General features: G+C 38.6%; 1 protein-coding gene across 2 annotated transcripts in view; it reads right to left on the bottom strand.

Annotated features, from left to right (window-relative positions):
• Window positions 1-13,950: 13,950 nt before the first annotated feature.
• Window positions 13,951-21,681, bottom strand: part of MET (MET proto-oncogene, receptor tyrosine kinase) — a 108,476-nt gene continuing 100,745 nt past the window's right edge. For both annotated transcript variants that reach the window (XM_012761101.3, XM_020289757.2), the window contains 2 exons: window positions 16,635-16,771; window positions 13,951-16,522 (listed from right to left, as the gene is read on the bottom strand). In XM_012761101.3, coding sequence (XP_012616555.1) covers window positions 16,312-16,522; window positions 16,635-16,771 — 348 coding nt within the window. In that variant the 3' untranslated portion in view covers window positions 13,951-16,311. The remainder of the gene's footprint in view (window positions 16,523-16,634; window positions 16,772-21,681) is intronic.

Genomic DNA, 21,681 nt, shown 5'->3' with positions numbered 1-21,681 from the left:
ACTCCTACACTGCTGGTGGGACTGCAAACTAGTTCAACCTCTGTGGAAAGCAATATGGAGATACCTTAAAGCGATACAAGTGAATCTACTATTTGATCCAGCAATGCCATTGCTGGGCATCTACCCAAATGATCCAGTGACACTCTACAAAAAAGACACCTGCACTCGAATGTTTATAGCAGCACAATTCATAATTGCAAGGCTGTGGAAACAGCCCAAGTGCCCATCAATCCAAGAATGGATTAATAAAATGTGGTATATGTATACCATGGAGTACTATTCAGCTCTAAGAAACAATGGTGATATAGCACATCTTATATTTTCCTGGTTAGAGCTGGAACCCATACTACTAAGTGAAGTATCCCAAGAATGGAAAAACAAGCACCAGATATATTCTCCAGAAAACTGGTATTAACTGAGTAGCACCTAAGTGGACACATAGGTACTACAGTAATAGGGTATTGGGCAGGTGGGAGGGGGGAGGGGGGAGGGGGGTGGGTATATACATACAAAATGAGTGAGATGTGCACCATCTGGGGGATGGTCATGATGGAGACTCAGACTTTTGGGGGGAGGGGGGGAAATGGGCATTTATTGAAACCTTAAAATCTGTACCCCCATAATATGCCAAAATAAAAAAAAAATTAAAAAAAAAAAAAGACTGAGTTATAAACTGGAAGAATACCCTTGATATGCTGCAAAGTGAAAATACACTGTTGCAGATTATGTATATAGCATGATCCTATTTTCATTTAAAAACTGTAAAGTCAACATATATGTCCGTCTTTCTGTAAGTATTAGAGGCAGGTAAATATGGAAGTAAGAGACTATTGGAACAGAGGTGGTATAGGAGGGCACTGTTAAAATCTGCAAGCATATTAATTTCTTAAATTACATCGTGATATTATTTTACACATATATACATTACTTATGTATGCTATGTGTATTTTTATGTAATAAAAAATAAAATAAGAAAACATTTTTAAAAATGTTTTTCTTTAGCAGTGGCCAATGTACACATTTACTCTCCTGAAGCCCTGTGATCTTTAGGAAACATAAAGATAAAATGCTTTGAGGCACACAACAATAAAGCTATCTGTCCTGTTTAGGGATCAAACCTTTGACCTTGGTCTCAACAGCACAAAACGCTAACTAAGCAAATATCCCTTGTTTTACACATTATCATAGCAAACTCAGAGACAGCTTGCAAATTATACAAATATATGCTGATACAGGATCACCTATGTCCTTAATTAACTATAATTTAATTATCATGTTAGTTTTTAGTTCATTAAAAAATTATGATATTGCTGGTTATGGTGGCATGTATCTGTAGTCCCAGCTACTTGGGAGGCTGAGGCAGGAGGTAGTTCCAGTCTAGCCTGGGCAAAATAGTGAGACCCTGTCTCTAAAAAAAAAAAAAAAATTATGATACTTGAATTTTAGTGTAGTGCGAAGCTAAAACTATAAAGTGTCAGCTTCAGATATAATAACTGTAATTGCCCTTTTTAAAAATTGATTTACCCAGTATTCTTTAAAATGTAGGTTTAATGTCATTTAAGCTGTATCTGGTATTGTCACAATCGCCTATAGGTTTCAGATTAGTAAAGTCTTTGAAATATGACTCTCCTCGCAGAAAGGAATCTGCAGCACTTGGCATAAAGATTCTAATCTTTGGCTTCCTGTAGTAAGATTTACAACTGTGACCTTAGGCTCTATTTCTTTTGGAGCGTAGTCACTTTAAGTTACCAGTGATGATTGCTTTGAGTTACTAGGTCAGCGTGAATTGCCTAATATAATGTCAGATTCGTGCTTCCCCAGGGCTGGGCGGTATTAGAGACATGAAACAAAGTGAATTTTAATGTCCGCAGAAGGCAGTGCTCTGATATATGAGCCACCTCAGCAACATTGAATTTCCATGGCAGGAGATTTCAACACCACTTCCTAACCTCTTCCGTGTTCTCCGTGTTTTAATTCATGAAATATTGTGAGTTCACTGTTAATTAGGTGAGATAATCTGAAATGAGCTGGTAAAAGACATGAAAAGAGTTACAAGATAGAGAACTACCCTAGATACAAGATAGAGAACTACCCTAGATACAAGATAGAGAACTACTTTTTCCTAGGATGATAAAATGAAAGAGTTGCATGAGGGACTCAGCCAAGCTGAAAGCAATGCCCTCCAATTCTGTGTACTCTCCATGACCTAGATGTTGAACAGAAGCCTTCCTTTCACTGCGGTTCAAAAATGAATATTTTGTTTGTTTAAAATTCATAGTTATATCTGGGCGGTGAGCAAAAAAGGCAGTTTAGGAGTTTGGTTTTTGCTAGTCAGACATTGTCTAGTTTTCACAAGAGGAAGTCATACACAGTGCATGAAACCACACCACTCTTTGATACGCTACATTTAAATGTGTTGTCAACACTAGATGGCACTCAAGGGTTGCTTTTCTAGTATGCTCCAAGGTCCTTCACCATTAATTGCCTCCTTTAAAAAGAGCAAACACGCTATTTAAACAAAGCGTCCCTGTAGTTGTTCTGTAGTTCTGTTTTTATATTTATAGTCATGTAATCAATAAGTTGGAAGACTAATTAATTTTTAACCTCAATCTATGGGGAGATCAAATGTTAGTGGAGTTAATGGATGGAACAGTCTTCATTATTTTAAAGTAACACTAATGATAAGTCAGGGAAGAAAGTCAAGGGTTGTAAACAATTGTGCCATCAAACACAATCATAAAGCAACAGTGCAACGTGATCATGGGATGCTGACCTCTTGCCACTCTACTCCAATATAGCTGTAGCTTCTCTTTCAGTCATCTAGACCCCCTGCGTGATTGAAATAGTTTCCTAATTGGTCTTTTAAGATAGCTCCTTTTCCAATCAATGCTATTGGAGTTATTATCCCAAATAATAGTTCTGATTTTGTTACCCTTCTGTTTTGAAAGCCTTTCATTGTTTCCTATTTCCAAATACCTAGGGTGATATTAAAGGCTCCTCATGATTTGAGCCCTCTCTACACTCCTGGAGCGTACACCCTAGCGCCAGGAGTGTTGCGTGACTCTTCATCGGCTACATGTTTGCAGGGCTTAGTGTGTGCCAGACTGTGCTAAGAGAGATAACACCCCCGTGCAACTTTGGTATTGTGTCGTATCCATGGGCACAGAGAGTCCTGGATGGGCTCACTCCCAGGATAGGGGTGAGTTGGCATGGCCAGAGTTGAGGGGCTGGAAGGCAAAGGAACAAAGGACTCACTTTCTTTTATCCTGATTGTATTTTTCCATCATCCACCCCCATCCTTGAATTTCCAAGTCTACTTTCCCAGATCAAGAGAATATAAGAAAGATCATTATGTTAGAGGCTTGGGAGGCTCACAGTCAGAGGTACTCCAAGGCTCATTATTGCTATTTTTCCCCAAATGTTACTTTCTCTTGTTCCTTAACCATTCTTATACTTTTCTGACTTCTTTGCTGACACATTTCTCTCCAGGGTGAAGGTTCTTTTCCTGCCTCTCTCTCTAGGCCAAACTTAGATGTATCTTCTTTCACACAATCTTCTCCAACCCCTTCTGTTATAATGAATCTCTTTCTGTGATGAAGTCCCATATTTATTAATTTATATGCCTATTACAGTAACCTATTACAGTTGGAATTCCTACCTTTATGCTTCTTTTCTAATAAAAGTGTAAATAATGTGAGGATTTATAAATCACTGTGTCTTTTACATTGCCTAATCAGATGCCCTATGCAATAGACAGTCTGTAAATGTTGAATCTACTGAAATTGGGTAAGATAAAACTTGCTCCAAGTACCTAGGTTGGATGATTGTGTCAGCTCATTTTTTTTTGGACCAATCATTAAAAGAGAAAGATTTTTTTTTAATTTGAAAATATTAAGGGGGTACAAATTTTTTCTTACATGGATACACTGTGTAATGCTGAAGTCAGAGCTTTCAGTGTACCTGTCACCTGGACAGTGTTCATTGTACTCAACAGGTAAGTTTTTATCCCTCACCTTTCTCCCTCCCTTTCCCCTTCTTAGTTTTCAATGCCTTTTACATCTGTAAAAGAGGAAGATTCTTAAATGGCTTATTTCATAGAAAACCTTTGGCTAATATTGGTCTTGCACAAACACTATGAAAGACTGTTAGTTGCCTATGAACATTTTTTACCTTAACAGAACACTGATTTTTAGCTGGGCATCTTGGGCATTCTTTATAAAGAATAAGAACTAGTCACCTCATGCATCTACGTGTACTTCTAAGACTACACCCTGGTCAAATACATTAGTGGAAGAATTTTGAGATCTTTTAGAAAGGTTCTTAAAGTATGTTGACTCAGGTTTTCCTCCTTCTTCCTGAAAGTTAGGAAACTGTCTGGACCACAAGGAGAGCTTAAGGATAGAAGCCATGCACTGGGATGGCAGAGCAGAAGGATGGGAGCCTGGGTCCCTGACATCACCTTGCAGCTTCTACACTGGCCCCTGACTGCCCATCCCCCAACCTGTTTTGTGTAAGAGAAAGCAATTCATCTCCTGTAAGCCAAAGTTGTTTTGGGGGTTTCTGAACCTAATCTTGATTAATTATACCTCTAGACTGATCATGGGTCATTACATTTTTTTGGTTTTAGGGACTGTCTCTAATTATGATAATGATCGTGAAGTCTTTCGTCTAAACATAAGCAGGAGTTAAGGTGTTTCAAAAGAACATGTAAATGCAGGATGCATAATTTTCCCCTTTAAGGTAGAAGACAATCTTGGATATAATTTGTGTTAATTTTGTGATGCAAACTCTAGAGCAATTTGAATGAAATGAAATTCTTCAGAACAGAAGAGACTTGTCATTTTACTAATTGTGATGTACAATGATTTGCTATTGTTATGGTTGTTGCTCACTTATTACATTCAGTTGGGACCTAGATAAATTGAGCTAAACAATTGAGGTAAAAAAATAACTTTAAAAACTCTTTCACTCCTTAGGGTATGTAGTGGCTCAGTTCTCTTTTTATAGAACCAGAGATTAATTATATTTGCATGGTGGAAGTGAGTGAGGAGGGAAAAGCTTGAAAAAAAAACCGGAAGAAATTAACATTTGTTGAGTATCTTTAACAGGCTAGTGGCAAAACATACATGATTTAAAAAAATATTTTCATAGATGATAAGCTTGCATTTTGTGATGAGGTAAGTAACCCCTTCTCAATCTCACCTCCCTAACTGTAAGCATTGCAGTTCCCAGAGAGTTCATCCTTGGTTTTCTCTACCTACTGTCCCTAGATGGTCTCATTCTGGTTCTATGGCTTCATACCACTTCGTGTTGAAAGTTCTGATGTTTATCTGTCTTCTTTCTCTCTTTCTCTCCTTCCTACCTCCCTCCCACCCTCCCTTTCCCCCCTCTCTTGTCTCCTTCCTTCCTTCCTTCCTTCCTTCCTTCCTTCCTTCCTTCCTTCCTTCCTTCCTTCCTTCCTTCCTTCCTTCCTTCCTTCCTTCCTCTCTCTCTCTCTCTCTCTCTCTCTCTCTCTCTCTTTCTTTCTTTCTTTCTTTCTTTCTTCTCTCTCTCTCTCTGTCTCTGTCTCTGTCTCTCTCTCTCTTGAGTAAGTGTCTGTCGAGGGCAAAAGTTTTAGCTAGGCTATTGCCTGCTGTATGTTCCTTCCTTAGAGCAGAGCCTGTTATGTAGAAGCCTCTCAATCTTATTTTTTAATTGAATAAATGAAAATCCAAATTTGTCCATGGGCAAATGGTGTGTAGGTGGCAGAGCTGGGGTGGGAACCTGGCCCTATCTTGTTTCAACCTTTGTTCTTTCGTTACAATTTCTCCCTTCCAGTCAACAGGACTCAGAGTTCTTCTATGGTATTTAAATCAAGAACAACTTTAGCTAAATAAAGAATTGCAGTAATGATTTGGTTAATTTGTGTTCCCTCTCAATAATTTTACCTGCCCTCCATAGATGCTTTAACCACACATTTTTTTATTCAAATTATTTAAAAAATTGCCTCAATTATCACTGTAATTTTGCTCTCATTTATTATTCTTTCTATGTATGAGGAACCACTTCCTTTTAAAAATAATGTTGTCCATACCCTTATGAACTAGTTAATTTTCTTTCCAACATTTTCTTTTGGGCTATGTAGATATGACCTAATAGTCACTGCAATAATGCTGTTGTTTGAAAGGGTAGAGACCTTTTTTCTTACAAAAAATTGAATGTGAAGAAAAAAAAAAACCCACCTCATACAGTGTGAGAATGCCTATTTTTCTTGGTAATATTTCATTTCCTTAGCAAGACTATTTTCTTCTGCTTTCCATTGTCAGCAGACAAAAAAGATACAATTAAATCAAGGAAACCTGGCAGGGCCGATTTTGGAAAATAAAGTGAATTCAGTTTCTGATTTGAACAAAGAGCAATTTGTTATGTTGGAAAAACACTGCTCTGATGAGATTCAAACTCAATATGGCTCATGTTAGCACAGGACACTACCTCGGGTCTACATTTGTGTTTATCTTTGAGAAAGGGCAGTGATTTCAGCCCCAAACTTTGAACTCCAAAGAGGACATGGAGTTGTTTAAGGGTCAGCTAGCAATGAGCACCCAGAATGCCCGAGCGGACGAAGGCCTGGGGCCAGGTTTGCTGCCTCCTCTAGCACTGAGCCCTTTGATTCTGGGTACAGATTTGTGTAAACAACTGCAGCAATTCTGTTGGAGCAAATGAAATGCTGGGGTTGGTTAGAGGAAATTTTATGAAACAGATAAATTCTAAGGAGACTTTTGAAGTAAAAAATATATTTTGATAAGTCTCATAACCACAATAACATTTTGTATTTGTAGAAAAACTTATCATAACATTTCATATTTACAATCAACACTGTGAGGTATAGTTATCTTAGTTTTTCATAGACAAGGAAAGTACAATTTAAGATTAAATGCCATGGAAGGTCACGCAGGTAGTAAAATTAGACAGGACTAGACCCCTGTTCCTCATAACAGGTTGGTACTACTAAAAAGAATGAAGAAAACCAGTGTCTGCTTTCCTGAATGTTACTTCACACTTTTCTGAGCGGTGCCAAACTTTGGACCTATTTGGAGGTACAGGCAGTCCCTGGATTACGATGACCCGACTTATGGCATTCCAGGCTTGTGAATGGGCTCCCAAGGCTCCCCATAAGGATAATTTACAATTAAATAGTTAACTTAATAATTCAGGGACTAGTTTCTTCTGTGTATGTAAACAAACCCACATAGCGTAAGTGACTTTTTAGTGCAGCATTTTGACCCTAGAGGCTGGTCACCTTGTTTATACCATCGCTTACGCACATCATCGCTTTCATCTTACCTTTTTTATTCCATTTTGTGAGTCTGTGTTTACCCTCATGGCCATGCCTCCAAAGCAAAAATGCACTGCCTGTCCAGGTGAGCCTGCAACAAAGAGAAAGGTGATTACAACAGAAGCAAAAGTTGAAATAATTAAGCACTCCGAGAAAGGCTAGATGTCATCGTTCATTGGAAAAGCACTAGGCTTCAGTCGCTCAACTACCAGAACAACTGTGAAGTATCCATAAAGTGAGAATAATAAACACGTGAAAGGCAGTGCTCCAATGAAAGCATCAATTATTGCTTAGTAGTGTAGTGGATTAATTATTGAAATGGAAAGGTTATTGATTTGGTTAGAAGATCAAAATAAGCCTAAGAAGTAAGAGAAAGAGAACAATAGTTTCTGTAACTTATTATTATAGTCCAGGATTATTATTATTATTATAGTATTATATTACTACATATGACCCGTTATGCTATTGTTATTATTAGTATTACCATATATGTGCTGTTCATCAGGGATCTGAGTTACATACAAATCCGACCTAAAGATGTTCTCGGGAACATATCTCGTCCATAACCCGGGGACCACCTATAATTTTATTCTAGAGTCTTCTACATTAGATCTTTTTATGGAGTAAGACAGGCTATAGAGAATAAAAACAAAAAGTAAAAATCAAGGACTCCAGAAATAATGACTGCCACTTATTAAGACCTTTGCATTCATTGTTTCATTCAATCTTTGCACAATCTTAAGAGGAAGCCAATATTATGATAGTAATTCTATTTTACAGATTTGGAAATTGAGGCTTAGGATGGTTAAGCAATTTGTCCAAAATCATGCTACTGATAAGTGGTGGCAATGATTCAGAACTAGCAGGTCTGATTCCCAAGTGTGCCCACCTAACTTCTGTGCTCTATATAGTGCCTCTGTCCAGAATGAGAACAAGGGGTGGGTGGGCCTGCCAGGCAGGTCACTGGGTGCCGAATTATGACTAGATTACGTCAGTAATACGATGTCAGGAGATTCAGGTTTCCACATGTGGCTCTTTATGTAACAGTCAAAATTAGATTGAGTGTGCTTCTGCCAAAAGGCCAGTCGGAGTGAAGGAAAATAACTTGCTACAGTAAACAGCTCATCTCTGCGATGTGTGTTTGCCACACATAAGTACAGTTCCAGTCAGCTACAAGTTGTCAGTCAGCTGAGATTCTGAAATAAATTCCTCCCAGAATGCTGCTTATCAGAAGTGGGTGATTTATTTTTCGTACCTAAGTTTAAAATCTTTTATAACTTCCAAGCAGTCTGGAAACTTCCATTATAAACTTCCATTGGAAAAGAGAACTAGAATTTTAGCAAAGTGTAATATTTTCCTGATTTTTAAAAAATACATATTTATTCTGCTTTGGCAGAATAAATGGAAAAAAGTAAATCTTGCTTCTGTAATTTTTTATTAAGAGAAAGTCATTTCAATCTCCCCTCCATTTAAATCAAAGTTAAACAAAAAATTTAAGAATATTGATTTGAAGGGATACCAAATTATAGGCCAATGCAGAGGGTGGGGCAGTTCCAATATTAATAGCTTGGTCTAACCCTGTTTATACATACAGCTCGTATTGCAAAGGCGGATATTTCTTACGGGAGTTCGAAGTCACAGAGGTAAAGAGAGTTTCCTTGCCTGGGGAGAGAGTAATAGTTCCCTCAGTAAGATAAAAGCTACTGACGGATGTACTGAAGTGTCTGGTTTAATTTACGCAGGGTAGAACATTTATGAAAGAATATACGAGAGTGTTAACAACAGTTCCCCGTGTTGAGTGAGGATAGAGGATGAGAGAAAGTGGTCAGAGGATATCTCCTATCTACTTTACATCTTTTTGTCCAATTTAATATTTTTTCCATCAGGATGTATTTTTAAAAACAACAAAAATAAGACAACATAAAGGATTGATGCAGGAAACATCTAGGCAGAGGCACAGATTTTCAAGCAGGAAAGCGATATAATCAGATATATTAGATAATTTGGGCAGCTGTTTTTAGGTTACAAGGAAGAGGCAATGTGGAGAGGGTAGAATCAAGAGGTCAGCTGTTAGAATAATCTTGAAACAAGATGTTAAGTAATGACTTCAAAGACAAATATAAATTGGAGACAATATTTGAAAGCCCACACGGAGGATCTATGTTTTCTTGAGATCAGGGTATTTAAAATAAAATGGTTCAAGGTAAACATAATTTTAGGAACTTCAATATGCCTGCACTAGAGGCAGTTGCATTACTATTAGCAGGTTAATTCTCTTGTCAATAAAACAATCCATAAATAAACATATCCTCGGAGCAAAAATATGAGACAGATGTATGAAAGAAAAAAAAAAGGATAAAGGATATGTATGTTCTGAATCACAAATGAATAAAATAAATGAGTAAGAGCAGCACGTGACACATTTTTGCATTAGCTCTTTTTTTCCCCCTGTCAATCAACCAGTCTGGATGGCGGCAGACCTGATTTTTTACTTTCTGTCACTTTAAGCATTCGTTTACTAAACCAACAGCATTTCATTAAGCAAGACTAATTCGTGAGAGCAATTCCCTTAGCCCATTAGCTTTCAGGCAGTCATTAATTCCTGTGACATGTCCTGAGATGAGATCATTATTGTTATCATTATTATTTTTAACAGTGAAATTCATTTTTGGAAAACATATCTATGTAGTTTTAACACTGGATATTTTATGTCTGAAACATGTTGTTTAGTGTCTTTTCGACAGTGACTTGCTGATTCTTCAGCAGGTGTTTCCACGGGCGCTTTGGTGACCACCGAAGCTCATTTAAATTCTCTATGTTTAATCCTTACAGTTTAACAAAAAAATTAGAAACAGTTTTGCCACCATATCACAATAGGATATCTGGGTTTCTATGCATTTTTTTTTCTTTACTGTGACTTTGGAAATCGTTCTCTAAGGACCATGTGACTGACTCCAGAAGTGTGGTCTGTTGGGGCAGGATTTCACAAAGGCTCTGAAGTCAGCATTTCTTGTTTACAAGAATTGTACCACTAATGAATATGGTGGTTGTTTAGTCCCAGTTCTACAGAAGGAAAGCCCCAGCTTGAGCACAATGGAAAGAGCAGATGTCACAGGGACAAAGTGGCAAACGTCAAAGTGAGAGCTTTGGCTGGCAGAGTGCAATCTGCCCATGTCCACTACCTAACCCTCTTAGTATTAGAGACAGAGAGAAGAAAACTCATAAAGCGACTGTCAAAATTATAAACAACCAAGAAAGGTAAATGAAATATGGTGCTTGAAAATTTTAGGCTGCCCAGTAAAAATAGGGAGTCATGTGACAGATCCCATGGACCATAAATGAGGAACACAAATGGTTTGGGGAGCCAGTGAAAAAAAGTTCTGACATGTTTGGATGCCAAAGATTTTTAAAGTTGATCTCTTTTGGCCTGGTAAGATTTTATGCATTTTTGTCGTTCCAGCCGAGAGGTCTAAGGATTAGGGGATGTTTCTGCCAGCCTGAAACTCATGTGGTGAAAAGAATGTACTCATGTGACAGTGAAAAAATGAATGTGTAAAGATAAAGGGCTTCTTTTTAAGAAAGGGGTAAAAAATTATTTCTCATTGTAATTTTCGTCCAGTTCTTCAAAATAATGTCAAAGTACTAGTTAATTTAAATTAGAAATTTCTGTTTATACATTCAAAATAAGGCTTTTTCATCTCAGAGTTGCTTCTGTAATGGTACCTAGTTTTCAGAATGCTCGATCAGGTAGGGTTTACCTGTCCTGGAGAATAGGACCTATTCTAAATTGGGCTATATGAGAAAATAGCCCTTTATTTAGATGATGATAATAATAATACAGGACTAGGAACTATTTGAATGTTTGGATGATAATTTTATATGGACAAATAACTAACTCATATCAGCTTTTTTTTTTTAAACCTACACTATTTATTGAGAAGAAGGAAAACACATTCATCAGAATAGCTCAGAAACATCCAATGGAGAAATGGGAGAAGACAGAAGATTTTTTCTATTCCCAATATTTGTTAAATACGTGCTGTGAAGCCAACACAATACAAGTTGGATGACAAGATAGTTAAGTCCTATTAATGATGGACTTTTCATTTCTGTAGATATGCTTTTGCAATTTTCCTAGATTTCTGCTCCAGGGTCACATGCTAAGTCAATAGTAGTTATAAACCTCTCAGCGTTGTGATCAATATCTTTGGCTGACGTAATCTAGACCTCGGTATAATTTACAACAAAGGACAGTTTGGGCAAGCCTCTGTTTTATTACCTTCAATTCACCAACTGAAATATTTCACCAGTTTATGACTGAAATTCTTTTCAATTTTTTGATAGATAGGGAATTGAAATAGTCCTGAAGAGAAACCTCAGGTATGAAAAGGAAAAACAGCAATAAGCATTTCTTTCTTTGGGGCAAGATGCCTGCATACCTCTCTATGTCCTGAAATTATCTAAAGTGCCACAAGAGTGAATCATGTGTCTGTGTAGCTACCTATGTGTGTCTAGTTATCCAGGTGGATGAGAAAATTCCTGAAGTATTCCTTATCTTCTAAACACACAGCATACAACTAAAACAATACTGTCCATAGTCTACTTTTTCTTGAACCTGAATAATCATTAACCATCTGTTTGAGCAAAATAAGGAACAATAATCATCTCTTGACACCAATACTAAGGACTGTGATTCCTATTATTGCGCCTTCATGCAACATTCCTGTAATTTAGATGGACTGTTTTTTTCCATATCTGTTGTGTATTCTAGGCCCACAAGGTACAAAAGAGAAAAGGAAACCAGTCATTGCAGAAGTGATTAAAGGACTAGTGGGAGTTCATAGAAAGGAAGGTTAGAGGTATCCTGCCTTTGGGGAGAGGCATCTCTGTCTTGTCACCCTTCTCATCCCACCCTATCTTATCACGCTCAGGGTGAGATAAAACCAAAGTGTGTGTGAGGTGAAGAATGGGTAAGGATTAGGATTTAAATACCTGTAACATCCCTTTCAGCCCTTGTTTTCCTTTTAGCCAACCACAGGCTACCTTTACATGGGCTTTTATTGTCTAAGACTAAAGATAACGATAATATCTCAATTATTGAGCAACTATGATGTGCCAGGTGCACATTCCCTTTTTGTAGTTCTCAAACAACCTTGTGAAGTAAGCAGGGTTAACCGATTTGTTAACCTATTTGACAGATCAGAGCACAGGTTCAGAGAGGTTCGATAAGTTGCCCAACTTGAGGCAGGACTTGGTCTAGTTGCCCAAGAGCCTGCACTTTTTGTATGTTTAAACTGTGATGCCTCTTCATGACAATTTACAGATCTCAGAAATGCATAGTTCTAATATTCACTAGTTGTGTAACTGTGTCTACCTATGTCATGACATTCCTTGGGGTGGGGGGGAACTGTTTATTTTTATATTTCCATTACCTAGCACAGTGCCTGCCATAAATGGGTGCTCAATAAATATTTGTTGAGTTAAATAAAATACTAATCAATTTCTTTTATAGAATGCTAACTTGTTTCCTGAACCAAATTGGGTAGATTAACAAGGTGAGATGTCAGCATTAAAACATTTGATGTTCTTGTACAGATTTTCTACCCCTTCCCCATATTTCAAGGATGGAATCCTCTGTTTAGGTCAGAGACAACAAAAATATAATTGACAGCTACATTGTGAAGTGAAAAATCTCATGGCAATTAAAAATTCAGACTATCAAGCAAAACTTTGCAAAGGGATATCTTTTATTGCCCTTTCCCTGGAAAGGTCTGCCCCTCTATATCATTGTTCTCTGTCGTGGGACCTACAGAAAGCAGTAACTTTGTCCATGGTGATTTAAAGTGATTGAGGATAAGAAAATGCTGTTTCAGTTCAGCATGTGAGAATCAACTAAGTGCCAGAGATTAGGGATATAAAGATGACAGGCGCTTGTCCTTGAACTTCTTATGGGAATGCATCTTTTGGCTGGGAGAGAATTTGGCTGTGTACTGGAGTTGAATTGTCTCCCAATAAAGAATCAGCCCCCATGGTATTTTGTAAGCACTGTTTCAAACTTGGGTCTTTTAAAAATCAAATTTCCCCAAAGTAGCACACAATTCTTGGAAAACTGGAATATCACCTTTGAATTCCTTTCCCATTACAAGCATATACATGTAGATAACCTGAAAATAGTTTCTCTGGTAACCGGGGGTTGCTGAAGGGTGAGCACCTGCATAGATGGAAAGAGTAGTTTTGAGGGGGCGGGAAGGTCTCTCTCTCTTTCCAACACCCACCTAGGAATCTCTGTTCCAACCATGGGGCTGTGTCTCCATTGTCCTATTTCAGTCTAAGGACACACCTTGATGGAGAGGAATACCATGCCAAAGTAGGAACCAGGTGCTCTAGCCATTGGAAGATTGTCAGAAGGACACAGGTACTTCAGCAACTCAGAGCAAACCACCATTAGAAAGACAGAGACTCCCTGAGATTCAGGGATGCAAGTTCTTTTAGCTACCGCCTGTGCATTAACTTGACTAAGCTCTCCTCTATGGATGAACTCAATGCAGCCAGGTGAGATCAATCTTGAGCCTCGTCTGTCATTATGTAAATGGAGTAGATAATCAAGCATGACCAGCAATAACCAACTCTCAGTATACAAGATGTTACATCACTTTAATTGTATGATTTATCAGAACAACAACTATTAACATACAAAGTACCATTCAGCTTAACTGCAGGTATAGGCAGTGACAAGTATCTAATTCTTAGAAGAATCACTCCCGCAATATGTCCAGACATATTAACCTAAGGACAAGTTTATAAATAGCAAACCAGACTTTCACATTGCAGTGTTTTCAAACATGTATATACAGGTGTGCAGTCCTGTTGATGGGTTGTTTCCATAAGCTCTTTATGATCTTGATGCATTCATTCTCTTGATCTCAGTAGAGATAGTTATTTCTTTCCACAGAGCAGATGTATTTTTTGTCATCACCATTTCCAATACTCTGTAAATTAATATTATTTTTTACATTTATGAAATAGTAAGAGTTGAACTGAAATATTTCTGCAGTTCAATTCCTTGTGTCTCTTGGCAAGTCCCACCATTGTCAAAAAAGCTTTTGGTTGTAATCATTTTCCTGCAACAACAGCCAAACTCAACTATTGGGTTTCAGCGTGACATACTCTCTTTGTAGCTTGCTGTGTTAACCCTTGGCTTCAAGTCCTGGTGATGTAATGAGGGTGGGGTGTACTGGCAATCAGTACATTTCCTTATCACTATTTACACCCATTTAAAGTCATGCTGTTATTAATCTGCGTCTGACATACCTTTTCTGAAATGTTCACAGTGCAGTATTTTTTTGTGGCCTAACAAAATTTCTCTTATATCATTAAAAATAAACATTTTTATAAAAATATAATACTTTAAATGTTTACATCGACAAAACCAGTTAGAGTAACCTACACCACATGCACTATACAGTAGTAAGCACAAAATTCCACAAAACAAAACATCACAAAAGGCCTGCCCAGAGTAGCTATTCATCCAGGTGAAATAGCCAGGATTTTCAAATTGCTCTTTTTTGTCTATTTCTAAAATATGTTTTGATTAAAACAAAACACGTCCTAATGCTGCAGTCCCCAACCCCCTGTGGGGACTGTGGCCTGGTACCGGCCTGTGGCCTGTTAGGAACGGGATGTTACATCACACTGCCTGAGCCCTGCCCCTTTGCCTGGTCCATGGAAAAATTGTCTTCCATGAAACTTAGGAACTGGAGTCGGGGCGCGGGGTCACAGGGCAGGAGGTGAGCTGTGGGCAGTGGAGCGAAGGAAGCTTCACCTGTATTTACATATTTACAGCCACCTGCGTCACCGCCTGAGCTCCGCCTCCCCCCATAAACCACGGAAAAATTGTCTTCCATGAAACCCGTCCCTGGTGCCAAAAAGGTTGGGGACTACTGTCCTAATGCAAAATGGGACTCCCCCAAATTTGTCTCCAGTTGCTTGTGAGGTGGGAAGCTGTCACCTGAGAAAAAAGCTAATATTGCCAATCCATTGTCCCTTTCTTTGCTCTACTTATGAGCCGTGATTGGAATCAATGAACTTAGTAAAATGTATTCTGCTTTAAAAACATGCTCGGTTACCTTTAAAAATATTTATCATCACAAATTACTGGTTTTATTTTCAGAGTCGTCATTAAAAAAACCAGACAAAACACTTACATGTCCACATTCATTAGATCAGAGGAGTATTGTTCTCAAACAGTTGGTTTTCACATGACAGCTAAATATTTCATTGTGACTAAGCTATTTCATGAAAATCTTCCTAATGTTGTCTATGTACAATACGTAAATATCCCTGTTCATTTACAAACAAACACATTTTGTGTCATGCTATTTTGAAACTTTGACTGCAATGCCTATGGGTATTCCTCCAACAAAAGGAATGTTCATACAAAAATTTAAAAGGGAATGTTCACCTAATGGGTGAATGACAACATCAGTAACAAAAAAATGTTAGTGACCATAAAATGCAAAAGAGTTTTTTGAAACACTGGAATTCTAAATGACTGGCCTGGTCCTGGGGCTGCCATGTCTGACCTGGACATCACCATCTCTTCTGAATTTTCTGTGATCTAGAAGCCCTTAAAATCCATTGCCTCAGTTCCTCATATGACTTCAAGTAGGACCCTGCTTTTTAAAAAATTCAACCCAGAATTCAGGTTTTGGACTCCAATGTGACAGGAGTGTCATCACAGCTGCAGAGGTGCTGTTGAGTCCCTGGCCCATGGGACCAAGCCTCTGGTTCTGATGCTTTGTCAGATGAGAAATCCTTTATCCATCCATTTAAATAACAATGCAAAGTTCTATAATAGTGCAATTTTGGCAAAAGCAAGAAATATTGATGGCCTTTCAAAGGCCAGGCAGTGAAAAAACTATTGGACAAAGTGTGGACTGCTGTCTGGACTAGTGCTATGGTGTCCCCCAGGAAGGGGCCTGTGGGGTATGCATCCATCATGTGTCCACCTCGCCATTGATGTTATCTTGTGATGACAGCAGAGAGGGATATGGAGCGACGCATTTCACATTCACATAAGTAGCATTCACGTGGACGTAGTGTTCCCCGATGAAAGTAGAGAAGATGGCTGAGATCCTGGAGACCAGTTCAGAAAAGGATGGGCGCATTTCGGCTTTAGGGTGCCAGCATTTTAGCATCACTTCATACCTGTTTCAGAAAGAAAGAAATGCTGTGAGAGACCCCTTGAAGACAAGCATTTCTGTAAAAGTAAAGAATATAAGAGGTACAGAAAGGAGATCATGTTGCAATTCCTACTTACAAGGGGTCGGGGCAGTACTCGGGTTGTAAGAGCCTTCTGCCTTGCAACAAGTAAACAGTTATATCAAAGGTGTTCACGTCAGGATAAGGTGGGGCGCCTCTTGTCATCAGCTCCCAGAGGAGCACGCCAAAGGACCACTAGTAAAACAAAGAAAAAGAGAGTCCAGGTGAGAGAAGTGTGACCACACAAAATATGAAAGAAAATCAGTAGGTATTCATAACTAAGACTGGCTTAACATATTCAATACTATTGCTGCTTTGGGCAAAAATTTCTTTAAAGGCAATTGATAGCTGTATATTTCATGACCTGTTTGAACCAGAATCAGATTAGGTTTAGATTACAAGTAAATTGTAAAGTTTTCAAGAAGAATATCTGAAGTCTACGTGATTAAGATTTCATCTGTAGTGAATAGAGAACATTTTCCAAGTTCTCTTTTGTAGGGTCAAAGCACTAACATGTTTCTATCTTTCTCTCTTCCAATAGTTTCATTATACTTTTACATTATTAGTAAATGAAGCAAGATAAAAGAGGCCATTCAGAATTTAAATTGTGGGATTTCAAAATGAATATAAATACTCTTCAAGAAATGTGATCATATCTAAACGTTAATGTTAAAAGGGAAGGTTCGAATCAGTATAGGTAAAAATTCACATTAAAAATCAGAAATAATAAAACTCCTAGGCAGCAAATCTATTTAAAATTAATTTTAATAACTATAATTTGAAAATGTTATAGTATGAGATTCACAACAAAGAGCTGTAACAGTACTTTACAGGAAGATCACAGGGACACAGAAAGGTTATATGACTTGCTAAAAATTCCCCACACATCTGAATCCACATTGGGATAAACATTTAGGAGTTCTTGACCTTTGGGTCCTGGTTGGTCTACTGAACTTCAGCAACTATGCAATTTCTTGATTTAAATCAGTCTACCCAGCATAGTTGTCACATGTATAATCTCCCCCTGGATGTGTGTGCCCAGGCAAAAACAACACCAGGAGACTAAGTCACCCCTGTGCAGAGGACCCAGGAAGGCAGTTCTCACTCAGTAACCACTTCCAGGCTACTCCCAGACGAAGAAGCGCAGTGGGAAGAAATGAGGCCCCAAAGAAAAATAAGCTTAGAGGGGAAGGAGGATCCAGACCAGACAGGTGGACTAAGAAAAGATAAAACTGAGAGGCAAGTGTAGCTTGTCATATTCAGCAAGAAGGAGAATGAAGCATGCCTTTGAACACTGTGACCGAAAGAAAGAAACTGGGTAGATACTGTAGTTGCTGATACAAATTTCCAATAATGACTCTTTGTCTTTGCCCAAGTGCAAGAGCCCTTGAAGGCCACAGACTGCCTTGATCCAAATAGAAAACACAAACCACTTTCCAGGTGGCAGATAGATAAGTTTGCTGTCTAATTCAGCCTTTTGGAATGGAAGTTTTAAAAGCCTGGAAATCTTAAGAGTCATTTCTGACAATATCACTGTGTTAACCTTTAGGTTTCAGAATATACATTAAAATTTAAATCAATTTAGCAAGCATCTTCTGACCCTTGATAATGTACAAGTAGGTTACTGTCCAAGTTACTGAATAGGTCCCAAGGCTGAAGGAACAGGGTTAAGAGTATCATGTGGATAAGTGTCACACAGGGCGATAAGATAATAACTTATATAGAACAATAATATCAAAGAGGTACAAGGGTTGTGAAAGTCAGATAACAGGGGCATACTGAGAAAGGCTTCCCAAAGAGAGTGACAGTAAAGCAGGTCTTAAGGAACGAGGAAAATGTGTTTTACAGCTACCTGTAATCTAAGGGCAGAGAGAGAGTTGCAGGTGGAGGAGGTGGGGCCAGGCATAAGAGTACACACGTTTTTATTGAATGGTAAGAATAATAGGTCACACTGCTTGACGTGCTGAGTAGGTGAAGGGGTTAAGGATAGATAAGGTGGAAATGGCTCTGTGCTTGGGAGGTTTTTAACTCCCATCCAAGCACTAACCAGGCCTGAGCCTGCTTAGCTTCTGGGATCAGATGAGATCGGGCACGTTCAGAGTGGTATGCCATAGACTTGGGAGGTTTTTAAATGTTGAAAGTGGGTTAAACTAAAATCGATGGGGCATGACTGAAGTGCGCTCTGGGAGATGGCGTCTGTAAATACTATGCTTAAGACAAATAGGAGAAGCTGATCCACAATACGGACACCAGTGAGGAGGTTTCTGAATAGGACTAGGTGGGGGTGCTACTGCAGACTGAGGGCTTTTCTTTGGAATTGGGGTGGCGAAAGAGAGTTGTCTGTCATATAATGATTCATGCAAGGGCGTTATGTCCTTTAAAAAAATTATCTTATTTAAACCTTATAATGGATTGCAGTTGGCTACGACTCTGTAATATAATTGGTTTTGTTTTAAGGATGAGAAAATCAAAGTTTTGAGAGGCTGATTAAGAGGCTGATTTTGGGATCAAATTCTCCTGATAGCCTAGGCTATGTATATATAGATTTGGCTGGAGACATAGTCACAAAAAAGGCAGCAGAGTTGGATAAATTTCTGCGGAATTATAGGACTTGGGCAATAACTGGTTATCAGAGAAGCACTGGAGGAAGGTAAGACATGAACAAAAGAAGGACAAAACAGACAATGTGAACAAAGGAGATGCTGAGTAAGAGAACATTCTATAACAACAACAAGATAAAGGTGACCGCAAGTGTCACGGCATGTTAGGGTGGATAGGAAAGTGAGACATAAGTAGAGAAGACACAAAAACAGCATAAACAAACAGGATGGGGAGTAAGAGAACATACTATAACAATGACAAGATAAAGATAACTGCAGTGTCACAAGAAACAGAAACAACACAGGCCACATTATAGGACATTGCAGTTTGTCCCCCCTCCCCCATGGGCTTTGGGTGCCACCACACATCTGGGCTGAACCATATAAGGTGAAAATTCCCCCACCCAATGGCAGGGAGGAGACAACATCCCAATTGGTCAAGAAAAAAGGAGAAGAGACAATGCCACAAAGGAGGAGAGGCCAGACGGGAGAAAAACGGATGACACAGAAACCCCAGGGCCACTGTTTGTTTAGATGTATGTCGACTCCTACCCTCTTAGGAGTGTACTGTCACTTGCTAATAAACTTCTTTGCTGGCTGATATAAACTGTTGTGTCTCCTGCTTTCGTTCTTTGATAGTGAAGAGACAAGAGCTGAAGTGTTCACATCAACCACCGGTAACAATGGGATGGGGAGGTGGGAGGGAGGCAGTTTCCAGGAAAAGTACTATATTAAAGGCAACCCAACTCCCCTTACAGCAGCCAGGAGTGGCGAGAGGATGGGAGAGGGGACCATGAAAGAGGAGAATGATGCTAGGGAGCTGACCAAGAAGAGAGAAGCTGGTGTGTGTGTGTGTGTGTGCACACGCGTGCGAGGCGAGGGGGAGGGAGGTGTGCAATGTGCGTGCGTTAGGAGAGGTGGGACCAGGTCAGTTTCAGCCTCGAGGCAGGACAGCTCTGTCTTTCATGCGTACTATTTGACGTTGGTCAAGCTAGTTTGGACATCTGAGCACCAGCATTTGAAGAACTGGTCTAACTTTATCAAAGGGCAAGATCAAAGCAGTTATTAGATGTGAGAGAAGGTCATAAGCTATAAAAAGTTATAGGAGAAAAATAGGTAGAAGATCTGATTAGACACTTCACTAAAGGCAACGTGAGGATGGCAAATGAGCACACAGAAAGGTGCTCAGCGTTATTAGTCATTATGGAAATACAGATTAAAGAGAAGATGAGACACCAATATAACCAATTAGAATGGCTAAAAACTAAAAAACTGACAATGCCAAGTGCGGGTGAGGATGCTAAACAACTTGAACTCTAATAGATTGCTGTGGGAATATAAAATGATACAGCCACTTTGGAAAATAGCTGGCAGTTCTCATGAAGTTGGACATACATTTATCTTATAACCCAGTAGTATTACTCCTAGGTATTTACCCAAAAGAAATAAAAATTACGTTGACACAAAAACCTTTAAGCAAATGTCACAGCAGTTATAATTAAGTATAAGTAATTGCCTGAAACTTTAAAGAAACCAAATGTTCTTCAACTGGCGAATGGACAAATAAAATGTGATACATCTGTGCAATGAAATACTTACTCAGTAATAAAAGGAATAAACTACTCTGCTATGGAAAACTCTGTTATGCAGTTTTTGGGGGGTTCCTAAAAATATTCAGCTTAGAATTACTGCATGATCCAGCAATCCCACTTCTGACTATATATCTAAAAAACTGAAAACAAGATCTCAAAGAAAATTTTCACAACCATGTCCATAGCAGCACTATTCACAATAGCCAACAGGTAGGAGGAGCCTAAATGTCCGTCAACAGATGAATAGATAAAGACAATGTGGAATATAAAAAAGGAATATTATTCAGCCTTAAAAAAGAAGGAAATCTTGTCATATGCTACAGCAGGGATGAACTTTGAGAACATTATGCTAAGTGAAATAAGCCAGCCACAAAAAGACAAATACTGCATGATTCCACTTATATGAGGTATCTAAAGTAGCCAAATACTTAGAAAGTAGAATGGTGGTTACCAGGGCCTGGGGGAGGGGAATGGAGAGTTGTTCAATGGATATAGAGTTTCAGTTTTGCCAAGATGAAAAAGTTCTAGAAATTTATTGAACAACATTTATATGGTCAACACTATGTATTGTACACTTAAAAATGGTTAAGATGGTAAATTTTATGTGTTTTTTGCCACAATAAAAAGAGGACTAAACTACTGACACAATGATACAATTGATATAACAACATGGATGGTTCTCAGATGCATTATGATGAGTGAAAGGAAACAGACTCAAGAGGCTACTGACTGTAAGATTCCATTTATACGATATTCTAGAAAAAGTAAAACTATAGAGAAAGAAAACAATCTGTGATTTCCAGGCCTTAGGGGTAGGGTAATGGCTGACCACAGAGAGGCATAAGGAAATTTTCTGGGCTGATGCAATGGTTTTATGTCCCGATTGTGGTGGTGGTGGTTACATAACTGCATG

Source organism: Microcebus murinus, chromosome 9 (assembly GCF_040939455.1).
Source record: "Microcebus murinus isolate Inina chromosome 9, M.murinus_Inina_mat1.0, whole genome shotgun sequence".
Classification (NCBI taxonomy): domain Eukaryota; kingdom Metazoa; phylum Chordata; class Mammalia; order Primates; family Cheirogaleidae; genus Microcebus; species Microcebus murinus.
The sequence above is the reverse complement of the archived record's forward strand: the minus strand, read 5'-3'. Positions and strand labels throughout refer to the sequence as shown.